We start from the raw sequence: 24,123 nt of genomic DNA on the forward strand, positions 1-24,123 counted from the left end.
ACTTTTTAGGAAGAGTGATCTGGCAGCTGTGGTGCAGAGACTGGAAGGCGGCTCTGAAGGCCTGATCTGTGTCATAGCCGGAGGCCTCGACATAGGTAGAAGTTCTTGAGGGGACTCAAAGTGAAAGGGATGCTGCTCTTGGAAATAATGTAGGGGGGAGAGGATTGGTAGGTAGGATGAGTTTGATTGTGGACAGCATGAATTTCAAGGAGATGGTAGGAGTTCTGGATAAGGATGATATCTATCAGGCTCTTGGAAATGACAGTCTAAGGCCAAGAGCTGACACTCACATGTGTAATGTGTAGGTGCACAAAGGCCTGCTGAAAGGAACCATCAGCTCAAAATCTGAGTTTACAATCTCAATGTGTTTAATGCAAAATACAAGTTTTCTTTGCAACCATCAGTTATAGGATCCTATGCAAATGATTAAGGCCCATCTGCTTATTAAAAAGGAACTACATATATATATTCAATTTAAAAAATTTTTGTTTTTTAGGCTGAGTCTCGCTCTGTTACTCAGGCTGGAGTGCAATGGTGAGATCTTGGCTCACTGCAACCTCCACCTCCCGGGTTCAAGTGATTCTTGCCTCAGCCTCCTGTGTAGCTGAGACTACAGGCGCGCATCATCATGCCTGACTAATTTTTTGTATTTTTAGTAGAGACGGGGTTTCACCGTGTTGGCCAGGCTGGTCTCGAACTCCTGACCTCAAATGATCCACCCACCTCAGCCTCCCAAAATGCTAAGATTACAGGCGTGAGCCACCATGCCTGGCCCGGCAATACATATTTTTATTCTGACATTACCCTGCCCTAAATGGACTTGACACCATCTATTGCTTGGAATACACAGTGTGACTTCACTATAATGAAATGAACTCAGGGCTTTGCTTTGGAGATTGGGGTTTGAATCCTGGTTCTGCTCCCCTTTCTGTCTCTAAGGACTTTCATCTGTGACAAGCAGGGGGCCGGGTGGGATCTTCTCCACCGCCCCTACATTGCTGGTCGGTGTCTTTATCATGAAAAGGGGAGAGATGACGGTGGGGCCACATGCTTGTGACACCCATGTCTGTTGCACCGAACGGAGTCTTGAGCGAAGGACGAACCCACAGTGTGCACCAGACAGAGAGGCACAGCTTGGGCAGGAAGTGCATGGATTTTGGGGTTCCCGTTTCCCAGCTCATTGTTGTCCGTCGTTTGCGTCTCACAATTCCCCACTGAAAGGACAGATCCCACGGGAAACGCACACACACCTCTGGCAGTTACCACCACTGTTACATCCATAGGAAGGGCAAGGCTCTGTCCTCCAGGCACTTATAATAGAGAAGATAAACGAAAGACCAAACGTGACGAGGGTGGGAAGTGGCCAGGGCAGGAAGAAGGAGGGGAGAGGTTGTTCTGGACCTGGAGTCAGGGATGGCTGTGGGTGGCATGGTCAGAGAAGGGGCAGGCAGCAGGCAGAGAAGGAAGGGGCAGGCTCTCCAGGGTGAAGGCCGGGAGCAGAGGTGCTGGGGGTCAGCCACGTTGTCTGCAAGAGCTGGTGTATGGAGGCTGCAAGGCTGCCCTGCAGGTGGGCGCCCACTCGTGGGGGCTCCAGCCAAGGCAAGTGCGGGGAACTGTGTTCCTGCTGCCTACCCTGAGAGCAGAGTGAGTGCAGCTGGGCCTCAGGGAGCCGGTGCTGGCCAGTGTCCCATGGAGGACGGGGAGGCCAGGAGCTCTTTAGGAAGCTCTGGGCCTGAGGGAGTGGCCGGGCTAGGAAGAGAGGGTACAAGTATGTCAAGGAGGTCAGGTAGTCAGGGCTCTATGTGACAGACTGGGGAGAATGTCCGGACAGAGAGGAAGAAGATGATGAACACAACGGGGGCAGTTATGAGAAGCAGGTAAATAGTCATTGGGAGCAGCTGACTTCATTTTGCGGCATTTAGGGTGTCAGGGAGTATCAGGCAAGGTTGCTCAGGGAACAGCTGGAGATGCGAGGGCCTCCCCAAATGGTCGGGACTAGAGACACGCAGAGGTGGCGCAGAGGCTGGGAGCTGATGGTCCCTCAAGGGAAGGAGGGTCGGAACCCTGGGGCCTGCAGCCCGTCCAGCGAGGGCTGGAGCCAGGCTTTCTGGGCCGCCCCGGCATTTGGAGATTGGGTGACCCAGCCTCCTGCAGCCTCTGTTCACAGATGAGAACACGGACGCCCCGGCAAAGGCCCGGAGGCGCTCAAGGTCATCTGCTGGCCGGCTGCATTCGAAACTTCCAGCCTAGCGCTCCGTCTCCGCCTCTTAAAATGTTCATTCGAAAAACCCAGCCCTCCAGGGCCGGGGGCACCGGGAGTTTACGCGCAGACGTCAAGCTGCGGCTCCAGGACGTGTTTTTCGCAGGGAGCGCAGTGGACCAGGCGGCTGGGCCGGGCCGGAGGCGGAGAGGCCAGGACCGCATCGCCCCGCCCCGCCCCGCTGGCCCCGCCCCTCCCCGCCCCGCTGGCCCCGCCCCACCCCGCCCCACCCCGCCCCGCTGGCTCCGCCCCGCCCCGCCTCGCGGGCCCCGCGCCCCACCCCACGAGCGCGCCCCCGGGAGCGCGCGCTGCGCCGAAGCGGCCGCGCCCCCGCGCCTCGCGCGCCCCCGCGCGCGCCTCCTCCCGCGCGCCCCCGCGACGCGAGCGCGCAGAGACGCTCCCGCCAGGCGGTGGCCGAGAGCAGCCGGGCCGGGGCCGGGGCCGCAGCGCCTGAGGGGGCCGAGAGCGCGCGGGGGCGCGGGGGCGCGCTGGGCGGCCGCGGCGGGGCCGCGCTGAGGAGGCGCCGAGGGGAGGGAGGTCCCTGCGCGCCCGCGGCCGGCCTCCCGCGCCCGCGCCGCCGCCTCCTCCTCGGTGCGGTTCCGCCGGGCGCGAGGAGCGGGCCGCGGAGACCTCCGCCTGCGAACAAAGAGGAGGCCGTGCGGGGCGCGGCGCCCGCGGAGCATGGCGGACCGCAGCCTGGAGGGCATGGCCCTGCCGCTGGAGGTGCGGGCGCGCCTGGCCGAGCTGGAGCTGGAGCTGTCGGAAGGTAACCGGGCCCCCGCCCCGGGCCGGGCCGCGCTGTTGCCGGGGCGGGCCGCGCGCGGCGGGCGGGGGGCGCGGGGCCTGTGGCGGGGCGGGGGCCGGGCCCGGGGGGCGAGGCGAGACCCGGCCGGCCCGGAGCGTGCGCGCCCTCCGGCTCCCCGGACCCCGGGCCCTGGGGACGTGTGTGAGGCCGCGATTTCCCCGCCCTGGGGATGTGTGTGAGGCCGGGAGCTCCCTGCGCTTTGGGGGTGTCTGTGGGGCCAGGAACCCCCCCAGCTCTGGGGTGTCTGTGGGGCCGGGAACCCCCCAGCTCTGGGGGTGTCTGTGAGGCCGCGAACTCCCAGCTCTGGGGTGTCTGTGAGGCAGGGAACCCCCCGCCCTGGGGTGTCTGTAGGGCCGGGAACCCCCCCAGCTCTGGGGTGTCTGTGAGGCCGCGAACCCCCAGCCCTGGGGTGTCTGTGGGGCCGCGAACCCCCCGCCCTGGGCTGTCTGCAGGGCCTGGGCGCCGCGGGGGACGCAGGATGCAGCGGCCGGGCCCGGCGGGATCGGCCTGCCCGTGCGCTCTGCGCTGGAGCCGCCGCGTCCTTGGTGCAGCAGCGCGGTGCGCGCCACCTCCTCGCCTGCGGGGACTGCCTGGAACGCCCAGCCTGATTTCAATGCGAAACTTGTCGTTGGACTCGGGGTTCGAGCCCTGCCGGCTCAGGCTGTGCGGCGGTCCTGTGGCCGCCCGGGGGATCCCACCACCATTGTTCGCGTGTGTGGCGCGGGAGGCCTGGGTGGAATCGCAGACCTCCCCCCGGGCCGGGCTTTGGAGGAGGGTTTGTGGCAGATCGGCCACCGCGGTCTCACGGAGTGTTGTGTACGCCTCTTGTTTGCTCCTAATGGTGGAGATCATGTGCTCAACTGTCATAAGTTTCAGATCGGGTTTTGCCAGGTCTTTCCCCCAAAACCACTGAAGTTCTCAAATGTGAAATGTTTGAGGTCTGTTTAGCCGTCTCTGGGCTCACCCTGGTCAGGCCACTCGTGGAACGTGGAGTGGGGTGGGCCGGCGCCTCTCGAATTTATATTTGGAGCGGTTTAGCATGGTGAACTTTTTTTGGGTAACGGTTTTGTGAGGGCCAGCAGCCAGAAACTAAATTCATTCGTGCCAATTTTCACCAGCAGGGAGGAGCTGGTGTTGACTTTGTTTTCCCTTTTAACACTTGCAGGGCCGAGAAGGGAGTGAGCAGAGGCTGTGGTGTGCAGCCAACTGCCTTTCCAGACTTCCAGGGACGGGAAGTGTTCCTGTTTTTCAATTTCAAATGTGGAGTTCCTCGAGGTGTGTCAGTGTCCTATAACATGACACAGGTCTGTGGGCTTGGCTGCCACCCTCCTGAGGAGACAAGGATGAGGAGGGCATGTCTGGGAGGCAGGAGAGCCATGTGCAGGGTTCAGCTGTAAGCTGGTCAATAGAGTGTGCAGCGTGGACAGCTCATCTGGCACGGTAAGGAGAGTATCATTTGGAAAAGGCCCACCCCGGTTATCTGATTGTGTCAGCCTTGAGAGTAGGTTTCCTGGCTTGCGTCATGGCCCAGGTGCACCCCTGCCTGCAGCACCCACCTCGTGTGCTGTCTCAGGACAGGAACTTTTGTGCTGCCTGCATCACACTGACTTGAGGTGTTAGTGCCCATCCATGCCAGCAGAGCGTGGTGCCCCAAAGCTCCGCAGGGCGAGTCTGAACATTCCCCACCCGCGGGGCCCAGTTCGGAAGTTGGACCCACATTTGTTCCCAGAGTCCGGAATGTCGCTGGGAATTGGTGTCTGGTGTGTTGGGCATTGTGGCCTTTTGAGGTGATGACACTTGCTTGTCAGTTGCTCTTGGAGGGCAAGCGATACTGTCCTGCTGTCCAGATGGAGGCATAGCTGCTTTCAAGGAAGGTGCTCTCAGCCGAATTCCCCATGAACAACTTGCATCTGTACAGATTTCTTATTAAAAGGGCTTAATGAGTTTCTTATTGAGCGACCAGCCAGAGAAAGGGGTGTGTGTGTTTGCATGCAGGAAGCCTAATTACGGTTTTTCCTTCCGTATGAATCTTGCTGAGACCTGAGCTACACGTTTAAGAAGAAAGTGTGAGAGGGTTGTTTCATGGCTACCTTCAGCATCTCTGCGCCCTCCAGCCCGTGCCGGCCCCACTGCTCCATCTGTTCACTGAGTGGTCTTTGACTTTACTGTGAAGTGTGGGTTTGCCCAGGTTGAGTTTATGAGGGTAGTGCTGTAAGGTCATTTGCAATCCTGTGTCTCGTAACCACATAAAACAGTTTTATAGACTTAAATTAGATGAATCAACTTGTTTTCCAGTGTTGTTTAATAGAAACCCATGAGTTGGAGGATCAAAAATTTGTGTTTCTTTATGTTATTGGACTTCAAAAATTCCTCAACATATCTGCTTTCAGAGTGAAAGCTGAAAACAGCTGTTAATGCTGAGTTATTTCTGTGCATTGCTTTCCCATCTTCAATCAAAATTCAAGTGGAGAGAATTCTTCAAGTTGGGTGTCATCATTTTATTAAAATATCAGAAAATATTATAGAAACATGTGGAATTTCCAGTGCTCATTTCATACAGAGGAGGATAGAAAGAAATTTCATTTTAAGCACATAATATAGATTGGGAGAAAGAGCAGAGCATTCCCCTGAGGTTCCTGCATGGGCCGCCAGCCCGAGTGGGTCACACATTGTCCAGTTTTCTAGACTTTGGTCCAGTTCCGCTGTGCCGGGGCACCATTACATGCACTGCTGGTGTTCTGCTTTGTGGGTTTCGAAGGTCACGAACTGCTGCGGGGCTGAGGGCTTTATCCTTCTTCCACTGCCGGTCCCTGCCCTGTGTCACCTCATGCCCCTCGAAGGGGAAAGTGAGGCCGGCTCACACTGCAGAGCACACGGACAGCAAAACACAAGGGCTCTCTGCGGGGGGAGAAATGTTGGGCAGCCCTCCGGTGGAAGTCTACCGCCTTGGATCTATGTGGAGGTGCATTTGGGGTGTGAGGCCAGGGGTGTTGTCTCCCTATACACTTGGGTCTGAGTGTGAGCCAGGGAGGAGGCCACGCAGGTGAAGAGGCCACACAGGTCGGGAGGCTCTGCCGGTGGGGAAGCTGTGTGGGTGGGGAGGCTGTGAAGGTGGAGGAAAAGCCCTGTGGCTGAAGAGGCTGTGAGGGTGCGGGAGGCCCCTTGGGTGAGGGGGTTGTGCAGGTGGAAAGGCCACATGGGGGGAAGGCTATGCTGGTGGAGAGGTCCCGTTGGTGGAGAGGACCTGCAGGTGGAGAGGCTCCGAGGGCGAGGAGGCCCTGTGGGTGAGGAGGCCCTGTGGGTGAGGAGGCCATGTGGGTGGAGAGGCCCCACAGGTGGAGAGGCCATGAGGGTGAGGAGGCCATGAGGGTGAGGAGGCCTCCAAGTGACCTGGAGCTCTATTCTGGGAAGGGCTGTGGCGGCTGCTTTCTCATACTCCTTCCCCCAGAATATTTTCTTCTCCTTTCTCTTTCCTACAGTTTTGCTTTTTGTAATTGGATATTCTTCTTTGTGGCTTTAAAGAATATTTAATTATTTAATTAATAACTGATACTTTAAATGGAATTGCCAAGCAAATTGGAGAGGAAACAGAAAACTTCCCCATAAAGACAAACTCGTGTCTTATTTATTTTTTATTTTTTGAGACAGGGTCTCATTCTGTCTCCCAGGCTGGAGTGCAGTGGTGTGAGCTTGACTCACTGCAACTTCAGCCTCCTGGGTTCAAGTGATTCTCATGCCTCAGCCTCCTGAGTAGCTGGGATTACAGGCGCCTGCCACAATACCTGGCTGGTTTTTGTATCTTTGTAATGATGGGGTTTCACCATGTTGGCCAGGCTGGTCTCAAACTCTTTACCTCAGGTGATCTGCCTGCCATGACCTCCCAATGTGTTGGGATTACAGGTGTGAGCCACTGCGCCCAGCCTCATGTCTTATTATATTTTATTTTATTTTTGAGGCAGAGTCTTGCTTTGTCACTCAGGCTGGAGTGCAGTGGTGCAATCTCAGCTCACTGCATCTTCCACCTCCCAGGTTCAGGTGATTCTCCTGCCTCAGTCTCCCGAGTAGCTGGGATTATAGGTGCCCTCTACCACACCTGGCTAATTGTTATATTTTTAATAGAGATGGGATTTCACCATCTTGGCCAGGCTGGTTTCGAACTACTCACCTTGTGATCTACCCACCTCAGCTTCCCAAAGTGCTGGGATTACAGGTGTGATTCACTGTGCTTGGCCTTGTCTTATTATTATTGTTATTTTTAAAAAGATTGCATTCATTTGTTGATTCAAATTAGGAAGTAAGATTCTCTGTTGACTGGTTGCTGATCTTTTTGGGCAGTGCATGCTTCAGAAGGAGCTCTTTACCATTTGTTTGGGAGGTGCTGAATTATTTTGATAGAACTCATGATATAGCCTGCAGAAATAGTTGGTTTTGGCAGAATTTTAAAAAAATAGGTGCTGTGCTTTTATACTCTGTGGCTTTGGCAGTTGTCAGTGTGTTCCATGCCCACTGACTCCATCCTCTATGCTCTGCTCTGCTAATTAATGTAGCTGATTACTTCAGTGATCAGTTATGCTCCACAGTAGTGCAGCCTAACGTCTTCTCAGCAGGGGAGAACCTGCTTGCTGAGGGAGGTGAAGGCTCGGGAACCTGCTGAGTCTCCCTGTGTTGGTTGAGGGACCTGTGTGCGTGTGTTAATATAATATATATGTATATATTTGAGACGGAATTTTGCTCTTGTTGCCCAGGCTGGAGTGCAGTTGTGTGGTCTTGGTTCACTGCAACCTCTGCCTCCCTGGTTCAAGCAATTCTCTTGCTTCAGCCGCCTGAGTGGTTGGGACTACAGGCACCTGACACCATGCCTGGTTAATTTTTTTTTTTTTTTTAAATGAAGTCTTGCTCTGTTCCCCAGGCTGGAGTACAGTGGCATGATCTCAGCTCACTGTGCCTCTGCCTCCTGGGTTCAAGTGATTCTTCTGTCTCAGCCTCCTGAGTAGCTGGGACTATAGGCATGTGCCACATGCCCAGCTAAATTTTTTGTATTTTTAGTAGAGACGGAGTTTCACCATGTTGGCTAGGCTGGTCTTGAACTCCTGACCTCAGGCGATCCACCCACCTTGACCTCCCAAAGTGTTGGGATTACAGGCGTGAGTCACCGCACCTGGCTGTGTGTGTTATTATTAGCACATATGAATGTACAGAGGCCTGATCCCCACACAGCCTGCATGGGGGATCCTAAAGCAACATCCCAGTGGGAAGTTTGTAGGTTTTGGGGGTGGCTTTTTCAGGGCACTTGGCACAGATACGTGTGGCTTTCGAATGGAGTTATACGCCCTACACCTCCAGCCCTGTGCATATCTTGGAGGTCTCACCCCGCACACAGAGGAAGACACACATCTGTGCAAGAGCTGACCCAAGGACTGCCTTCCAGAGCCTGAGAGGAGGCCCTGAGGATGCTATGCGCATTATTTTCATTGAAAAGAAGTAGCTTACTCTGAAAAACAAATGTGTGAAAGCTGAGTCTCATTCAGCCTCACAGACAGTTTTTTGTAACCGGGGGGAGTGTGGGAGGGTCCGTGGGTTCAGGAAGGTGAGGCCTGATGCTGCCAGAGCCGCCTGCCTGCTGGAGCCAGGCATCACGGCCTGGTGGCATTGTTACATCTGTCTGAAAGTCATCACAGATAACCAAGTATTGTGAATGAGATAGCTACGTGCAGGATGCATTGAAAACATTGTTACCTGCACAGTGGCAGCATTGGTATGTGGGCTTTGGAGCGTGTGGACTGGAATGTTAAGAGTCCTGCAGAGTGACGATAGTAGTTTGATTTGAGTGTTCTTTTCTTGGTCAATAAATTCTATACATCAAATTTAGCCAGGAAGCTAGGAAAGTGAACCCAAATGGAGGGCACAGGCCCGTAGGCTGCTCCACGTGACATTAGCGTGCTGTGGGGCCCGAGCCATGCACTTCCCGCTTAACCTCCTGAGAGCCGTGACAGTGGCTCTGTTCTGCCTCACACTGGACCCACTAGTTTCATATTCTTGTTATGATTCCGAGGCTACAAGCGGTTGGATGCTGTGAGTCACTCTCTGTCTTCCTCCTCCCAGCTGCTTTCAAATGGGTCGTCTCTTTTTTTAGAACGGATTTTTTTAAAGCAGTGATTTATGGGGTGAGTCGTAGTGCTCTTCTGAACTGCAGAGGGAGCACGTTGAGGAACCTTGGTTTTTGATGCGGTGTGCGTCGGCTGAGTCACCAGCCCTGGTCCCTGTCAGTCCCATTATTAAAATCATTTCTCGCTCTTCTCATCATTACTCAGACGCCTTAAAAAAGCAAACTCCTGCTTGCAGTCACTGGCTGAGTTTGGCAGACGGGTATTTACCCTGGAAATTGGGGCATTTTGTCCTCTGTAACGTAGAAAGAGCCCTTTGGTGACGTGATGGGTTTCTGACCACTCGATCCTGTGGGCGTCATTCCTGTTTCCACCTTCGCTTTCCAAATGCCTCCACCTTCAAGGCTTTAATCTTCCTTCTGTGTGTGTGTGCCATGCAGAGGTTACCTACTTTTGTGCCAGTGCCCTGTTCTTCCTGCTGAGGCCCAAAAAACTTGTTATGTCTCAAAAGAAGTAATTGCATCCATTTGTTTGTGATGAACATAAACAGTGCCCTTTAAAGGAGACTAATTGGTAAACCCAGGTGGTGTGGGTAGGAAGACAGCCGTCGGCCGTGGAACGAGGGGCACTGCCTCTTCGGAGCCTGCACAACCATCCTGCTTCTTTCTTCCATACGCAGTAGGGGAGTTAATTTTAACAAGTCCTTGAAACCAGCAAAGTAGGAAAGTGCTAACATTTTGTGTTGTGATACTTAAAACGATAACCTCAGTCTCTTGTTTTTGCTTCGCTAGGGGTTACTGCTTTGTTTTTGGGCTGCAGGGTATGTTTGGAAGCAACGTCCGCCCTTTGTGCTATGTGACTCATGAATTGAGATAGTTTTTTACTAAGTGCTTTGTGCAGTAGGTATGAAAAATGGGGAAAGAAAGAACACTGTCCAGAATAGAGAGGCATGGAGAGATGCTATGATTGATAGGGTCCTTTTCTTCTGGGCTCCTGGTTTTAAATCATTTTTTTTTTGCTAATAGCTTAGAAGACGGTTTTTGTGTCTTAATTAAAAGATTGAAGACTGTGGGCCAGACCCAAACTAATTTCAATGGCAGGAGAGAGAGAGGGATTCTTTACATATTTATCCATAGGCACAATTGATTTTTTTTTCTCAATTATCTGGTTAGTCAAATCATACATTTATTAGAGGAACAATATGCCATTAAAATTTTAAAAAAAACATTTATCTGTAAACATCCTCCTTCCATTCCAGTCTTTGTGCAATTTTAGAGCCCTTGAGCCATGATGTACATAGAGTTTGTATTCTTTTAATATCTTGCTACTTTATAGTATTAATGTTTAATCTTTGGGTTGATGTATCACAGTTTACTTGACCATTTCTTACGGGTGTTGGCTTAGTTGTTTTTTTTTCTCCCTTCAACTCTATTGTAAATTTGGGTGTTTGGCTGGTAATTTTAGCAGGATTTAAGACAGAGCCTCAGTTAAAGCCTTGTATCGAGATTTATGGTTTCCAGTTTGAGGAAGGAGGTGGCACTCTGCCCTTCTTCTAAAATTGTTATGTTAAATCACAATGGACATTTACTTGATTTTGAGCACTTGTGACTCCCCTGGGGTTAACTGGGGTTGCAAGGTCAGGGCTGGGGCTCTTCTGCTGGAGACGCCCCCAGCATGTCCAGCATAGGGTCCTGAGCATGGTGCTGCAGGAGAGAAGCCCTGGCCTTTGTCCTCCAGTGGCCGTTGCTCTGGGAAGAGCTGGCTGCCCCAGGAATGAGGTCATCTGAAGCACTGCGCTTTGAAGCCCACAGTCAGCAGACCAGCAAAGGTCAGCTTAGACAACTTTATTATATTATTCATTCATTTAGCAAGTGTTCATGGAATACCTACTCCATGCAGTTGGAACTTAGAGTGGAAGGCCACCAGCTCACTGTTGTCTGAGCAGGGACTCGGTCTCTGGGTCTCTGTTGTAGCCTCCACTCCTAGGAGGTGCATGCAGAGTGTTGGAGGACCCTCCGTAGGCACCGTTGCTGAATAAGGGCATCAGCCCTGGGCCCTGAGTTCTGAAGAGGAGGAAGGCATTCCTGGGGCTGACTTCCCTTATGGATACTGAGCTCTGCACAGAGAGAAACTCTTTCACAATCACTGTGGTGCAGTTCATAAAGCAAATAATACTTTAGAGAGTGGGGTCTGTGTTCCTTGGAATTTTTGTGGCCATAGGCTGTGATTGCACCATGCCACTGAGTCTCTGTTCCCCAGAATTTCTTTGGCTATAGGTGGTGGCTGTAGCATGTGACTGAGGGTCTGTGTTCCCTGGGATTTCCATGACCATAGGTGGTGGCTGTAGCATGTGACTGGCATCTGTGTTCCCTGGATTTCCATGGCTGCAGGCTGTGGCTGCACCATGCAACTGGGGTCTATGTTCCCCAGAATTTCCGTGTCCATAGGTGGTGGCTGTACCATGTGACTAAGGGTCTGCGTTCCCTAGAATTTCCGTGGCCATAGATGGTGGCTGCACCATGTGACTGAGGGTCTGCATTCCTTGGAATTTCCATGGCTGCAGGCAGTGGCTGTACCATGTGACTGAGGGTCTGTGTTCACTGGAATTTCCATGGCCATAGGAGGTGGCTGTACCATGTGACTGAGGGTCTGTGTTCCCTGGAATTTCTGTGGTCATAGGTGGTGGTTGTACCATGTGACTGGGGTCTGTGTTCCCTAGAATTTCCGTGGCCGCAGGCAGTGGCTGTACCATGTGACTGAGGGTCTGTGTTCCCTGGAATTTCTGTGGCCGTAGAGTGTGGCTGTACCATATGATTGAGAGTCTGTATTTCTGGAATTTCCGTGGCCTCAGGCAGTGGCTGTACCATGTGACTGAGGGTCTGTGTTCCCTGGAATTTCTGTGGCCATAGAGTGTGGCTGTACCATGTGATTGAGAGTCTGTATTCCTGGAATTTCCGTGGCTGCAGGCAGTGGCTGTACCATGTGACTGAGGGTCTGTGTTCCCTGGAATTTCTGTGGCCGTAGACTGTGGCTGTACCATGTGATTGAGAGTCTGTATTCCTGGAATTTCCGTGGCCGCAGGCAGTGGCTGTACCATGTGACTGAGGGTCTGTGTTCCCTGAAATTTCTGTGGCCACAAGCGGTGGCTGCACCATGCGTCAGATGCTCCGTCTGAGGAGTTGGTGGCTTCATCTCTGTTGCTCCTTTGCCCGACACAGAGCCGAAGTTCCTGACTTTGTCACTCCCAGGAAACACACAGTTTTGAATCCTTGTTTTATTTCCCCATTCCCTTTCTCATCAAACTGAAATTCACATCCCTATAAAGATGAAAATGGTGTGGATCTCCCCGATGGTCTTTCCAAGGAAGTATCAGCAGGTCAACTAGACCGTGTGGGCCAGTTTACCCGAAATGAAAACAGAAAGGTAAGTCGTGTCACTAAGCCTAGCTGGGAGATTCAGGGTCTTTGTCTGTAACAGAATTATCCGAAGCAGGTTGTTTGTTGCACTGCAGATCAACACAGTTAGCTGTGTTGGGATTAAACACACCCAGTGCTGACAGAGTGTAGCCTAATCCTCATAGAAGGGTGTCAAGTACATTGAAGTGCAGCTGCAGAGCCTTCTATTGTCGGGAGAGGGGCAGGTGTGTCTCTGGCTTGGCCAAATGCTGCAGGAGGCCAGGCTCACATCAGGCTGTGTGCATGAGCGGATTGGATTTTTAGCATGCTGGGATGGTAAAGCACAAACATCTATTTTTAACTTGTGGGTGACCTTCTTCTGTGCTGCTTGAGTCTCTGTGGACCTTTCTTTGTTTCCTTCCTAAGGAGTGCCAGGGTCCCAAGCATTCTCTGGGCTGCACCTCTGTACCTGCCTGCTCAGGAGACTCCTCCTGTGGCTGTGGGACTGGGGTTGGGCCTGTGCTCTCAGCATCATCGGGGTAAGCAAGTGCGTCCCTCCCCACTTTGGTGTCCCAGCTGTCGAACGGGGCTAATAAACCGACTGTCAGGATTAATGTGGATCAGATGCGCTCATCTCACAGTCCTGCTTGGTAAATAGCCTCTTCACTTCCGTCCTCTAAGATGCTATTCTAAACGTTTTCTTTACCTGCATTCATCCAGGTGATTCGAGGTGATGGTTACTATCAAGAGGCATATACGGAGGAAATTAGTGGGAGAGAGTTCAAGGAGCAGTTGTGGGCACAGGGAGCACACTGTGGGGAGCATAGGTGCGGGAAACATGAGTATGGGGAGCACAGGCACAGGGAGCACAGTGCGAGGAGCACAGGTGCGGGGGGCATGGATGCAGGGAGCATGGGGGCAGGGAGCACAGTACGGGAGCATGAGTATGGGGAGCACAGGCACGGGGAGCACAGTGCAGGGAACACAGGTGTGGGGAGCACTGATTCAGGGAGCATGGGCACAGGGAGCACAGTACAGGGAGTGTGAGCATGGGGAGCACGGGTGCGGGGAGCACAATGCGGGGAACACAGGTGTGGGGAACACTGATGCAGGGAGCATGGGCACAGGGAGCACAGTACGGGAGCATGAGTGTGGGGAGCACTAATGCAGGGAGCACAGTGTGGGGAACACAGGTGTGGGGAACACTGATGCAGGGAGCATGGGCACAGGGAGCACAGTACGGGAGCGTGAGTGTGGGGAGCACAGTGCATGGAGCACGGGTGTGGGGAGCATGGGCACAGGGAACATGGTGTGGGGAGCACGGGTGTGGGGAACATGGGTGTGGGGAGCATGGGCACAGAGAACATGAGTGCAGGGAGCATGGGCCCAGGGAGCACTGTGTGGGAGCATGAGTGTGGGGAGCATGGGTACAGAGAGCATGGGCACTGGGAGCACAGTGAGGGGAGCACAGTACGGGAGCATGAGTGTGGGGCGCATGGGTACAGGGAGCATGGGCACGGGGAGCACAGTGAGGGGAGCACAGTGCGGGAGCATGAGTTTGGGGAGCACGGGTGCCAGGAGACAGGCATTGGGAGCATGGGGACTGGGAGTATGGATGTGGGGCGTATGCACGTCTGACAGATGCAGTGATGACAGATGCTGAGCCTGTACGCTGTGCTCAGATGGGTTCAGAGCCTCAGTGCATCTTTTTTTTTTTTTTTTTTTTAAATCTTTCTCTTTTTAAAGATAAGACTTCTCCCTTCCTCGTGGCCCCTTTTAGTAGATATGCTTTTAAGCCTACTATTCCAGAGGAGAGCTGGGAAGGATGGCCTATATAGGTTTCAGTCTGGGCGTATCTAGAAGAGTGGCCTGTTTTAGATTCGAGCCTGGCATATTTGGGGACATCTTTGAGCCTCCGCTGGAGTCCAGAGCCACCTGTAGGGGTTCCCCAAATGTCTGCTGGGGCTTTTGTATCTGCTCGGGGATGATGAAGAGCAGAACCTCACTCTGCCATGACTTCTTGGATCCTCCTTCTTGGAGGGCATGTGCATTGGCAGCCAGTGTGTGTGGGGAGGCTGGGCTGGCACCTTTGGGGCATGCTCTGCACTGGGGGCTGGTGACATGGGGCATCCTTGTGTTCTGCAGCAGGACAGGTGATGTGGGTCATCCTTGTGCTCTGCCCTGGGACGGGTGACGTGGGGCATTCTCGTGCTCTGCACTGGTACGTAACGTGAGGCATTCTCGTGCTCTGCCCTGGGACGGGTGACTTGGGGCAGCCTCATGCTCTGCCCTGGGACGGGTGATGTGGGGCAGCCTCATGCTCTGCACTGAGATGGGTGATGTGGGGCAGTCTCATGCTCTGCCCTGGGATGGGTGACGTGGGGCAGCCTCGTGCTCTGCCCTGGGACTGGTGACGTGGGGCAGCCTCATGCTCTGCCCTGGGATGGGTGATGTGGGACAGCCTCATGCTCTGCACTGGAACAGGTGACACCGGGCAGCCTCATGCTCTACACTGAGATGGATGACTTGGGGCAGCCTCATGCTCTGCCCTGGGACAGGTGACATGTGGCAGCCTCATGCTGTGCCCTGGGATGGGTGACGTGGGGCAGCCTCATGCTCTGCACTGGGACGGGTGACACAGGGCACCCTCATGCTCTGCACTGGGGACGGGTGACGTGGTGCAGCCTCGTACTCTGCCCTGGGATGGGTGACATGGGGCATTCTCGTGCTCTGCCCTGGGACGGGTGACGTGGGGCATTCTCATGCTCTGCACTGGGACGGGTGACGTGGGGCAGCTTCGTGCTCTGCCCTGGGACGGGTGACGTGGGGCATCCTCGTGCACATGAGCCGAACAGCTCCTGGAATTCGGAGCTTGGCTCTGTCTCAGACCACCCACCTGTCTGTGGCACTTCTGGGAGATTGTGGGGACTGTATGAGTCTGTGTCCTCACCCTCACTGGCTGGATACCTGTGCCAGGCTGGGGCTTTAAGTTTCACCATCCCTGTTCCGAGTTGTGTGAATATTTATTTTCATTACCTACTCTCATAAACTTTTTTTTTAAAATAAAAAATCAGAGACAGACTTTGAAGTCCCCTGGCCCCACCATTTGTGAACCTAATGGTATGGCAGAAATTGTGGCTTCAATTATTTATAATAAATGGGACCACTTTAAAAGTACCATAAAGGAACAAGGTGGAGTGGCCATTTCAAGCAGTACATCATGCTGGAATCTTAAGGGAGCATTATCAGGCTTTCAAACACATTTTCTGTTTTTATTTACTTTGGAGAATATAGTGGATGCACCGAAGCTGTTGGGATTAGTAACAGGAAGTCATCCGTAAGGAGCTATTTAAGCAAGATGGCAGTTGGAGTAAATGTAAGTTTTGCATACACACCTATTCCAAACTAGAGAAATGAAGGCATCAACTGTGCTGGGGTTGAAACTTGGTTGCTAATGTGTCTTTCGTGCCCACAGTGACTGTGGCAGTGCTGTGGGCAGGAAATTCTGGAAACAAGACTTGGTGCCAGTGGTAGTTTTTGTGGCGATTCATTTGCTTTTAGCTCAAGTGACTATAGTCTTATTTGCAAATGGCTAGGGGTCCACCAATGGCCCACAGCATTGACATAGGACAAATGAGAAATAGCACTTGGATTTTTAACAATTATTATTTTTAATGGACACATTATAGTACATATCTATGGGATACAGTGTTATATTTCAATACATGTTTATCATGTGCAATTAGCAAATCAGGGTAATTAGCATGTCCCTCATCTCAAACATTTGTCATTTCTTAATGCTGGGAATATTCAAAATCCTCTCTTCTAGCTGATTGAAAATATATACTAAACTGTAAACTATAGTCACTCTATAAGGCTATAGAACACTAAACCTTATTTCTCCTATCTAGATGTAATTTCATATCCATTAGCCAACCTCTCCCTTTCTCCCCTCCCGCCACCCTTCCCTGTCTCTAGAATCCACTATTCTACCCTCAAGGGTAGAATATAATTTTCCTTGTAGAGATCTTTCACCCTCTTAGTTAGACTTCTTCTAAGGTATTTTTATTTTTATTTTATATTTTTGTAGCTAAATGGGATTACTTTCTTGATTGCTTTTTCCACGGGTTCATTGTTGGTCTATGCAAATGCTACGGATTTTTATATGTTGATTTTGTAGTCTGTCACTTTACTGAATTTATTAGTTTGAAGAGTTTTTTGCTGGCATCTTTTTTTTTTTTTAAATATATAAGAGCGTATTGTCTGCAAACAGACAATTAGAGTTCCTCCTTTCCACTTTGAATGCCCTTGATTTCTTTCTCTTGCCTGATTGGTCTGACTAGGGCTCTCAGTACTGTGTGGAAGAGGAGTGGTACAAGTGGGCATCCTTGTCTTGTTACAGATCTCGGAGAAAAAGCTTTTAGCTGTTCCCCATTCAGTATTATGTTCACTGTGGGTTTGTCACATGTGGCCTTACTGTGTTGAGATATGTTTCCTTCAGTGCCTAGTTTGTTGAGAGTTTTTATCATGAAGCAACATTGAATTTTATCAAATGCTTTTTCTGTATCTATTGGAATGATCCTATCTATGGTTTCTGTCCGTAATTCTGTTGATGTGATGTAGCGTGTTTATTGATTTGTTTGTTGAGCCATCCTTGCATCTTGGGATAAATCCCACTTGATCATGGTGTATAATCTTTTTGATTTGCTGTTGGGTTCAGTTTGCCAGCATTTTATTGAGGGTTTTTGCATCTGTGTTCGTCAGGGATATTGGCCTATAGTTTTATTGACCTCTTTTTATTGTGCTCTTGTTTTACTTTGGTATCAGGATAATGCTGGCCTTGAAGAATGAACTTGGCAGAATTCCTTTCTCTTCAATATTTTTGGAATAAGTTGAGAAGAATTGAAATAAAAATTTGTAGAATTCAGTTGTGAAGCCATCTAGTCCTGGTGGTTTCTTTGTTGGAAGACTTTTTATTATTACTCAGTCACACATATTACTCATTGTTGGTCTGTTTAGGATTTCTATTTCTTCTTGTTTTCATCTTGGTAGGTCATACGTGTCCAGGAATTTATCCATTTCCTCTAGGTTTTCCAATCTGTTGACATATAGTTGTTCATAATAGTCTCTAATGATCCCTTGTATTTTTGTGGTATCAGTTGTAATTCTCCTTTTCTGTTTCGAATTTTATTTATTTGCGATTTTTTTTCCTTAGTGTAGCTAATGGTTTGTCTATTTTATTTATCTTTTCAAAAAACCAACTTTTGTTTCCTTCATCATTTGTATTTTTTAGTTTCAATTTTATTTAGTCCCTCTTTGATCGTTATTATTTATTTTCCTCTACTTTTGGATTTGATTTGTTCTTTTCTTGTTCTTCCAGCTCATTGTAGTTCGTTGTTAGGTTGTTTATTTGAAATCTTTCTATTGTTTTAATGTAGGAGTTTATTGCTATAAACTTTCCTGTTAATACTGCTTTTGCTGTATACCATAGGTTTGGATATGTTGTGTTTGCATGAGACACCGTGCCTGTCCTCTCTATTTAGATCTAATAATATTTGCTTTATATATCTGGGTGCTTTGGTGTTGGGTGCCCATATGTTCGTAATTATTATATTCTCTTGCTGAGTTGACCACTTTATCATTATATAATTACCTTTTTTCCCCCTTTTTACAGTTTTTGACTTAAGCTGTGATTTACCTGAAGTAAATGTAGCTACTCTTGCTCTCTTTTGACTTCCATTTATGTGGAATATGTTTTTTCTATCCCTTCATGTTTAGTCCATATGTCTCTTTACAGCTGAAGTGAGTTTTTTGTAGGCAGCATATAGTTGGTTTTTCTTTTTTTAAAACCACTCAGTCCATGTCTTTTAATTGGGGTGCTTGGGGTTATTTTCTGTTGATACCGCAGTTCTGACATTAAGATTTTCTCAGTTACTTATACACAAATTAATATGAAAAGGAATTAGAATTTTTCTTTTGTCCCTTTGTTGATAGTGATGAATTATTATTTTGATTTCATACAAGTGAGGGACTCAATCATGCCTGTTGGTATTTTAGAACTTCTTTCCTGCTATTAGGAACAGGAGTGATCTGTGATGGGTTCCTGGAATCATCCAGAGATGGTTTGAGTATCTTAAAAGTTTCCTTTCATATCTCATTTTCTATTTCTCCCCTAGTAGCCGTGCCCCCGGGATAGGAGATGGCCTTGCATTTCCTTGGTTTCTTGGTGATTTGTTAGGTTTAGTGTTCAACACAATTAGGATTCTGGATACAATCAGCCCTTCTGGGAAGTGTATAACAAGGACTTTCTGGTGGTGTAATACGGGTTTCCCATGCCCCGTGAGTACAGGAATAGCTCCTGGGGAAGGAGTATGGGCAGGTGATGGCAGAGAGCCCTTCTTGGATGGCCCCATTGTTCTACAGGAATTCTCATGCAGGGAGAAGCAGCACACGGGCAACTGAGCTAGTAGGGATTCTGCTGATAGTTTTGATCGTTATGATTTGCTCCTGAAAGGTGACGTGGGATGGAGAGCAATATTTAGAATATTGAATATAGAATATTGAAACAAAGATCGAGAAAAAGTCTTATAATTGCAAGGTGTCTTGTAGTTTTCAGCTGCTCTCATCTGGATCCTTTTTATCCGTGCTTCTGAGATGCTTTCCCAGGAGACAGCATTGTCTTCTCTGTACAGATGAGGAGAGTAGGTTTCAAATAGGAATTCATCACAGGCTTTGGAATCCTTGGTTTCCTGGAACATTTTTTATTCAAGTGTAGACCATGTGATCTCTAAAGGCTGGCTCACTCTTAACACCAAGATTCACCTCTGCGGTGGGTGGCAGTAGCTCCACAGCCATCCTAGTGCTCCCGGGCAGGGTGGATGAGCTGCGGCAGCCCCTTCCAGCTGAGCGGCAAGGCTGGGAAAAGCTCATTCCATTCCCCTTGCTTCTAACCAGGTGGAGGCTTATGCTGCACATTTCCTTAGCTGGGAACCTTTAGAACTTTACATTTAAAATCTGATCTGTGATCCAGGGGGTAAATACATGGGTATTCGCTGTACAATTATTACATTTTCTGTACATTTAAAAATTTTTTTATGTATGTCATGGATGACAAAAGATACGTAGCCCCTTTGAGTTCACTTTTCTGGATAGCATCTTCTAGAATCAGGAGGCTGGAGATGGTTTAGTTTCATCAGCTTTTCTGTAGAGCATATTCTAGAATCCGGAGGCTAGACATGACTTAGTTTCATCAGAAATCTTAATCTTTCTGGTCAAGAGACAGCACTACTAAATTCTTGGTTGTGTGGTTTCTGGGAAAGAAATATTCTGAATGAGTTCCAGGAATCACCTCTGTGGCATTTCTACAGGAAAAGCGACCACTCTTGAAGCTTTGCTGTCACTAAGAAGAATGATTGTGACGGTTTCTAAGCGGCCTCCAGTCCATCTTCCGTTCTTTAATGCAGAGTGCTTGTATTCCAAGTTAAGTGCTCTTTGGTTTAATGGTGACCTCCAGTGATTGCAGGGATTGGGGTCACATTTAATGGACATGAACTTGCTCATCTAAGGCTCCCCAGGAACAGGAGTCCCTAGTGGGAGTGGACCTTGCCTGGCTGGGACTTTCATGTCTGATGTTCCACACCGGCGTGCATGCATCTGTGGCCTGTTTTCCCTGTCTGATGTTTCACACTAGCGTGTGTGCGTCTGTGGCCTGTTTTACCCTTCGATATTCCACACCGGTGCGCGTGCATCTGTGGCCTGTTTTCTCCCGTCCGATGTTCCACACCAGAGTGCGTGTGTCTCCGGTCTGTTTTCTCGGTCCGATGTTCCACACCAGAGTGCGTGCGTCTTTGGCCTGTTTTCTCCATCCAGTGTTCCACACCGGCGTGCATGCATCTGTGGCCTGTTTTCCCCATCTAATGTTCCACACTAGCGTGTGTATGTCTGTGGCCTATTTCCCCCCATCTGATGTTCCACACAGGCGTGTGTGTGTGGCCTGTTTCCCCCGTCTGATGTTCCACACTGGTGCGCGTGCATCTGTGGCTTGTTTTCCCTGTCTGATGTTTCACACTGGTGTGTGTGTGTCTGTGGCCTGTTTTCACCATCCATGATGGAGGGTCATCCCCTCTTTCTAGTTACCACTTGCTCATCGCTCTGCATGTGCTTAGCCTGTCAGGTGTGTGGCATGTGTCACCTATGTGGCAGGGTTTTTCATGACACACAGGGACACGTGCTCAGGGAGCTGCAGTGATGGGGTCACAGCGCCGTGGCTGAGCCCTCGGTCTGAGGGGCTTGGTGCCCACCCAGCTCTTCCTGAAGTAGCCTTGGGGGAGAACCCAGCTCTGCTTTCTCTCGGCGAAGCAAATTCAAGGTAGGAAACAGTTTTGAAGTGAGACCTGGTTTCAATATGTGTTCACTTCTCTTTACATGATTACTTCATGCATCCTAAATGATACACTTTTCACCTGGTATAACAATTAACTAAACTACCAGCCATTACTGGTACAAAATTCCATGAAGGATATTTGAGGAGGGCATACTGTCAAAAGCACGCTTTATATTCACAGCTGTGATTTGCGTGATAGAGCTGTCAGGACTGTGACTTTCTTTTGTTATCTTATTTTTAGTTTTAGACCCTTGAAAGGAAGTTATTTAGTGATTACTTATAACTGAAAATAATGATTAGAGAATCTCATTAGAACAAGTATTATATCTTTTGTTCCTTATGTAAATGAAATTATCTTAATCCATGCCAGTGTTGGCAGGAATGGTCCCTTTTAAAATGGATAAGATTTTTATGTGATGTGCAGCCCTCCTCAGATACTGTCTTTGGAACATTCCAGAACATTCATCATCTCACTTGTTGACACCCTACCCTGTTTTGTGATTATTCTGGTTTGCATCAGAATTTTGAATCCATGTACCTGAGATGATACACCTGTGTATGTGTGTGCATGCATGCATGTGTGTGCACCTGTGTATGTGTGCACATGTGCACATGCGTATATGTGTGTGTATGCATGTGTACATGTGTGTATGTGTGTGTGCATGTGTGCACAGATATACCGTTTTCCTTTTATACAGGCTGTTTTGAGTATTGCTGTTAGGCAGTGACAACTTTCCGTTTCCTCAGCTAGAAAAATCATTAATAAAGATGAGCCTTCAATATCAGGAATCTGTAAAGACAATTAAAATTGTCATATTAAACAAATAAATTCCAAAACAATGATCGTGTTCTGTACTGTGTTTACATTGAACTTTTTTATAAAAATTGTTGTAAATGTTTCCCACTTATTGCAAGTCACATGACTAGTTTAAGCTGAAACGTGGAATATTAATTCTGTCTTCAGATCACTTTTGCATATTTATGATTGATCTGTTCTGCTGTTCTGGAAGCCAAGGAAACAACTTGGTCTTACCCTAGCTGGTGCCGTGGTTGTCAGAATTCAGGGAAACAAGGTGTTTGCCAGTTTAAGTATTTTAGATCTCAAGCTGCCTCTTATGTACATGATAACCCACTCTTAAAGAAAGATGCAGTGTGACTTGTAGTCGATTATATCAATTTTGTTTTCTGTGGCTCAACTCAAAATTGTGAATTAATGTTATTTTTCAGTTCATCTTCATAATACAGGGAGGTTCTCGAGTGTTGAGTACAGGTTCAGTGAAAGCACTAATGCTGTTACCACAAACTCAGACAGACTTGGTTTCTGAGATGATAACCCTGGAGTCAGGTGTCCGTGTGCATCCACCACTCAGTTCCCAGTTCTCAGCCCCTCTCGCTCTCCTCCCACCACACCCTTGCTTCTGTCTTGTCTTTTTGACTCACAGGCCTTCGGCAGATGGTGTGTCAGGAGCGGGGTCTGCTGTGAATCCAATAACTTGGGGAAAGAACTTTTTCTTTGGAGTAAGACCCCTCTCAATAAACTTTCAGTAGCCTGAGTATCATCCGTTGTGTGAATTATTTGTGGAAAATGTTCAGCATTTTCCCTTGGATTTTGGCTGATCTTTCTCCGTCTGCCAGTCACTCCTTAGTACCCTCACCAACCCCCTTTCAGCCCTGGTTTTGTACCAAGTAATTAAAGCAGAGCTCTGCAGATGAGAGAGAGCGCATGTTGCCCTGCGAGTTCCCTTTCTGGCCTCTGAGTGTGGGTCGTGTTTTGTTCTGAGGGATGACTCTGAGACTCCTGGCCTCTGTTTGGGAGCACCCCACACCAGAGTATGTGTAAAATGAAAAACGGATTATATGCTGTATCATTACAATTCATGGAGCGAATGATAAAGATGCTTGACTCTGAACAGCAGCTAAAAATGAGGACATGTTGCCAGTTTGGATGTTGGACGACATTCTTGCAAAAAGCTTTCGTCGTACTTTAGAAACTGTGCATTTGCCGTTTTCTATTTTATTCAAACTGTATCTGTACAGTTTGTGTTGTATGAGTGTGTTGTATGAGTGTGTTGTGTTGTGTGTGAGTTGTATGTGTTGTATGTCTGTTGTATGAGTGTGTTGTACGTGCATATTTTGTTGTATGTGTGCTGCATGAGTTTTGTATATGTTGTTTGTGAGTTGCATGTATTGGGCATGTATTGTTTCAGTTGAATGTGGTGTGTGTGTGTATTAATGTGTTGTATGTGTATGTTGTGTTGTATGAGTTGCATGTATTAGATATGTATTGTATGAGTTGCATGTCTCATATGTATGTTGTATGAGTGTGTTGTATGTGCATGTTGCATTGTATGCGAGTTGTATGTATTGTGTATGTTGTATGAGTATTGCGTTGTATGAGTGTGTTATACATGTATGTTGTGTTGTGAGTTGCATGCATTGCATGTGTGTTGCATGAGTGTGTTGTTCGTGTATGTCATGTCATATGTGAGTTGTATCTATTTGGTATAATTTGGTATATGAGCGTTGTGTTGTATGAGTGTGTTATATGTGTATGTTGTATGTGAGTTGCATATATTGCATGTGTGTTGTATGTGTGTGTTGTGTGTAAATTGTGTGTGTTGTATGATTGTGTTGTACGTGTATGTTGTGTTGTGAGTTGCATGTGTTCTGAGTATTGTGTTATGAGTGCATTGTACATGCATGTTGTATGTAAGTTGTGTCTGCATTTGTGTTGTATGAGTGTGCTACATGCACATGTGTTGTGAGTTGTGTGTAATGCATATGTGTTGTATAGACTAACGTGTTTTGTGCGTGTTGCATGTTGTCAGTGTGTGCCATGTGGGAGGCGGGGCATCCACCCGGCCACTCCTCAGCGAGTCATGCCTTGCAGCCCCTTCCGAGTGTGTGTCCTGCCGAGCTGCCTAGAAGCAGCCGCATATTTGCCTCCGCTTCTCCCCAGGAGGCCTCAGCCTGGTCCTGCACTCAGCGCCACCAATGGGCATCTGCGTCTCTTGTCCTCCTGCGCCTCCTCCTTCTCAGGACATGCGTTCTTCCTCTGTGCTCCCTCACGAGCCACACCTGGGACATGGGAGTTCAGGCTCTCCCTAAAGCCGTGTGCTCCCACCTGAAGAGCGTCCCCCTTGACTGGCTGTGAGCAGCTGGAGTGGATTGTGGGG

At 49.3% G+C, this 24,123-nt stretch overlaps 1 protein-coding gene across 5 annotated transcripts in view; it reads left to right on the forward strand.

Annotated features, from left to right (window-relative positions):
- The first annotated feature begins 2,679 nt into the window (after positions 1–2,679).
- Positions 2,680–24,123, forward strand: part of DIP2C (disco interacting protein 2 homolog C) — a 387,558-nt gene continuing 366,114 nt past the window's right edge. For 2 of the 5 annotated variants that reach the window (XM_010349712.3, XM_074405140.1), the window contains exon 1: positions 2,680–3,026. In XM_010349712.3, the coding sequence (XP_010348014.2) occupies positions 2,942–3,026 (85 nt within the window). In that variant the 5' untranslated portion in view covers positions 2,680–2,941. The remainder of the gene's footprint in view (positions 3,027–24,123) is intronic. The other 3 variants (XM_074405141.1, XM_010349711.3, XM_010349713.3) reach the window with 2 other exon arrangements.

The sequence above is a fragment of the Saimiri boliviensis genome, chromosome 8 (assembly GCF_048565385.1).
Source record: "Saimiri boliviensis isolate mSaiBol1 chromosome 8, mSaiBol1.pri, whole genome shotgun sequence".
Classification (NCBI taxonomy): domain Eukaryota; kingdom Metazoa; phylum Chordata; class Mammalia; order Primates; family Cebidae; genus Saimiri; species Saimiri boliviensis.